At 42.3% G+C, this 4,038-nt stretch overlaps 1 protein-coding gene across 1 annotated transcript; it reads right to left on the bottom strand.

The window, feature by feature from the left end:
- Positions 1–2,134: 2,134 nt before the first annotated feature.
- Positions 2,135–2,563, bottom strand: LOC141632240 (uncharacterized). The gene has a single exon (XM_074444801.1). It carries the CDS (start codon positions 2,561–2,563, stop codon positions 2,135–2,137), a length of 429 nt encoding a protein of 142 aa, XP_074300902.1.
- Between the last annotated feature and the right edge of the window lie 1,475 nt (positions 2,564–4,038).

Below are 4,038 nucleotides of genomic sequence, written 5' to 3'. Positions count from 1 at the left end.
CACGTGGACTTGGAGTAACAAGTCAAACAAACAAATGAATAATTAAAGAAGCAGGAGACAAGAAGAAGACAGAAGCTACGAGAAGCCAAGCACAACTCAACCATGGAAAATTCAGATTACCTCGGATTCCCAAATTTGATCTCTTCCCGTATTTTAATCACAAAATCTATCCTATATCTTTCGGAAATTCGACCCCAAGATGAGTATAAAATACCGAGTCATCCGTCATAAAAAGCAAGCAAGTATACATATAATAAAACCAAAATCCGGCGACTGGAATCAACGATGATGTAATTCAAGATGGAGCAGTCCGACGGGTGGAGCGGCTCCGACCCGGAGGAAGATAGGAGGCCTGACTTGCAGAGGCATTGCAACCGAAACTTGCGTGTAATTAATATGGTTAATGATGTCTTTCTAATTCTTAACGCGGCTAGTCAATTTGCGGAACCTTGAAACTTGCGTGTAATTGGTTAGTTAGTATTGGTAGTCGAGCGGCTCGCTACCGATTAAAAGTAAGGAAAGATAGGGAGTTTTTAGCGGCTAAATTCTCTACAGTTAACCTATTATTAAACTTGAATATTATGAGCTTAATTAAGTTGCTTGTTTCACTTACTATAGTACAATTAGTTACTGTTAGGTTGCTTAAAATCGGCAATTGAACCCCCCCCCCCTCCCAATTCCATAAATATGTTAATAGTATGTGAATATGTAAGTTAGTTTGTGAATATTACTCCATAGTTAATTAGTTTTCCAGTCTCTCCGTAGGATCGACCCTTGTTCTATACTACCTAAATCTGATATGAAACTTAGACAAGAGTAAGGTTTATAAATTATTAATTTGTATACGCTAAAAGACACGTATCACTAAGTAGAAGGATTAAGAAATTCGTGTTACTTTTACTTACGTAATACGCCCTACCTCTCTAGAAACATGGTTACGACCTCGTAACCGACTCATACCTGCTCTAAAAGGTGAGGGTATCACTCTTTCATGTTTTCCTCGGCCTCCCAAGTAGCCTCTTCTACAAGATGGTTGGATCATAACACTTCACCAAGACCGTTTCACCATGTCTTGTCTTCCCAACCTTTTGGTCTAGGATTTCCTTGGGTGTTTCCACATATGTTAGTGCATCATCTAGTTCGATCATCTCCGCCTCGAGTACATGAGAAGAGTCACTTATGTATTTATGCAATTGAGACACGTGAAAGACAATGTGAATTCGGTCCAAGGCCGGGGGAAGTGCTAGATGGTAGGCCACCTCCTCGACTCTATCCAATATCGCATAGGGGCCAATAAACTTTTGGCTCAATTTGCCTTTCTTTCCAAATCTCATTACCCCCTCATGGGTGAGACTTTGAGTAACACTTTGTCCCCTACCGTGAATTCGATGTCACTCCGCCTTAAATCGGCATAGCTCTTTTGCCTATCTTGTGCCGCTCTCATCATCTCTCGGATTACATGGACATGATCAATCATGTCTTGAATCATTTGAGGCCCCAATAGTACGGCTTCAGTAATATCGTCCCGACATATCGGGGTTCGGATTTTTCTCCCATATAAAGCTTCAATGGTTCCATGCCAATGCTAGCATGGTAGCTATTGTTGTAGGAGAACTCAATCAAATGTAATCTTTCTTCCCAAGAGCCTCCAAATTCGAAGACACAAGCTCTCAACATATCTTCAAATTTTTGGATGGTCCTCTCCGTTTGTCCATCCGTTGCCGGGTGAAGGCCATACTCATCTTCAATTGAGTAACCAAGGAGAGTTGAAGTTCTTGCCAAAATCTTGAAATGAATCGCAAATCTCGGTCCGACACAATATCCTTTGGAAATCCATGAAGCTTGACCACATATTTGCAATAGGCATTAGCGAACTCCACTTTGGTCCAAGTGTCCTTCATTGCAATGAAATGAGCCGAATTAGTCAACCTATCCACAATAACCCAAATTATGTTAGTCCCTTTTGAGTTCTTGGTAGTCCGACTATGAAATCCATAGATATCGACTCCTACTTCCATTCTGGCACATCTAAAGGTTGTACTTTCCCTTGTGGTCTCTTGTGTTCCCGTTTCACCCTTTGGCAAGTCAATCACCTTGCCACAAATTCCACCACTTCCCTCTTCATATTTGACCACTAAAAGGTCTTCTTAAGATCCTTGTACAACTTATCGCCACCCGGGTGCACCGAATAAGGTGTGTTGTGGGCTTCATTCATTATTTTCTTCTTAAGCTCATCATCATTTGGTATACACCATCTCCCTTTGAATCTAAGGCTTCCATCCTCATGCAACTTAAATCTTGAAGGCTCTCCCCTTTCTAGTACTCCTTTCCACTCTTGGATCTTCACATCACTTGCTTGCCTTCCCCGGAATTCATCATACAACTCGGGCTCCAAGGTCAAATCTCCCATGGCTTCCCCCTTCCGTATCACATGGATACCCATTTTCCTTACTTCTTCCTTAAACCTTAACATAAACAAGGTGGTACACAAGGAGTGCACCGACTTCCTACTCAAGGCATCAGCCACCACATTAGATTTCCCTTCATGATAGTTTATCTTCATATCCTAGTCCCCAATAAGCTCGATCCATCTCCTTTATCTCATGTTCAACTCCTTTTGGGTGGAGATATACTTCAAGCTTTTGTGGTCGGAAAATACTTTAAACGTTGCTCCATACAAGTAGTGCCTCCAAATTTTCAAGGCAAAGACAACCGCTCCCAATTCTAGATCGTGGGTTGGCTACTTCTCCTCATAGGTCTTCAATTTCCGCGAGGCATAGGCAATGACTCTACCATTTTGCATAAGTATGCATCCCAAGCCATTCTTTGAAGCATCGTTGTATACTTCAAAATTCTCACTCCCTAGTGGCAAGGCTAGTACTGGGGCCGTGGTTAGGCGCTCCTTTAAGGTCAAGAAGGCCGTCTCACAACTCCCGTCCCATTTGAAACGATTCTCTTTTCTTATCAATGATGTCAAGGATCTAGCAATCTTGGAGAAGTCTTTCACAAATCCGTGATCATACCTGGCTAGGCCTAGGAAGCTTCGAATTTCCGCTACATTCTTGGGTGCCACCCACTTAGACACAACATTAATCTTGGTAGGATGCACAACAACTCCTTCTCTTGATATTACATGACCTAGGAAATCCACCTTCTCCAACCAAAACTCGCACTTACTAAGATTTGCATAGAGTTGGTGCTCCCTCAAGGTTTGCAAAACAATTCTTAGGTGCTCCTCATGCTCTTCCTTGGTCTTCGATTAGACCAAAATATCGTCTAGGAATACCACCACGAACCTTTCCAAGTATGGACTAAACACCCTATTCATGAGATCCATGAAGGCGGTCGGTGCATTCGTTAACCCAAATGGCATCACTACGAACTCATAATGGTTGTACCTCGATCTAAATGCAGTCTTTGGGATATCCTCATCCTTGATCTTCAATTGGTGATAGCCAGATCTTAGGTCAATCTTTGAAAATATTCCGACTCCACTAAGTTGGTCAAACAAATCATCGATCCTTGGTAGAGGGTACTTTTTCTTGACGGTGACGTTATTCAACTCCCTATAATCGATGCATAATCTCAAGGTTCCGTCCTTCTTCTTTACGAATAGAACTGGTGCTCCCCATGGTGAAACAATCGGTCTAATGTAACCCTTATCTGCCAATTCCCGAAGTTGCTTCTTTAACTCCTCCAATTCCTTTGGACCAATCCGGTATGGGGCCTTGGAGATTAGTCCCATACCCGGTTTCAAGTCAACTCCAAATTCCACCTCTCTTGGTGGAGGCAACCCGGGTAACTCCTCCGGATACACATCTTCAAAATCGCCCACCACCGGTATATCATGTGCTTGCGGTCCTTCCATACTAGTGTCCCATATATGACACAAGAGCATAGGACAACCCTTCTTCAAACATGTTTTCAAGGTCATTACCGAAACTAGCTTTACCTTTGGTTTGACTAAGTAACCTTTGTATCACACCCTAACAACTTTAGGTCCTCTCAAGGCGATCTTCTTTTGATAGCAATATATAT

This window comes from Silene latifolia, chromosome Y (assembly GCF_048544455.1).
Source record: "Silene latifolia isolate original U9 population chromosome Y, ASM4854445v1, whole genome shotgun sequence".
In the NCBI taxonomy this organism is placed as follows: Eukaryota; Viridiplantae; Streptophyta; class Magnoliopsida; order Caryophyllales; family Caryophyllaceae; genus Silene; species Silene latifolia.
This window is presented reverse-complemented; position numbering and strand designations above follow the sequence as displayed.

Excerpts from the sequence above, each read along its gene's own strand:
- LOC141632240 (XM_074444801.1), bottom strand. The coding sequence starts at position 2,563 with ATGAAGATAAACTATCATGAAGGGAAATCTAATGTGGTGGCTGATGCC.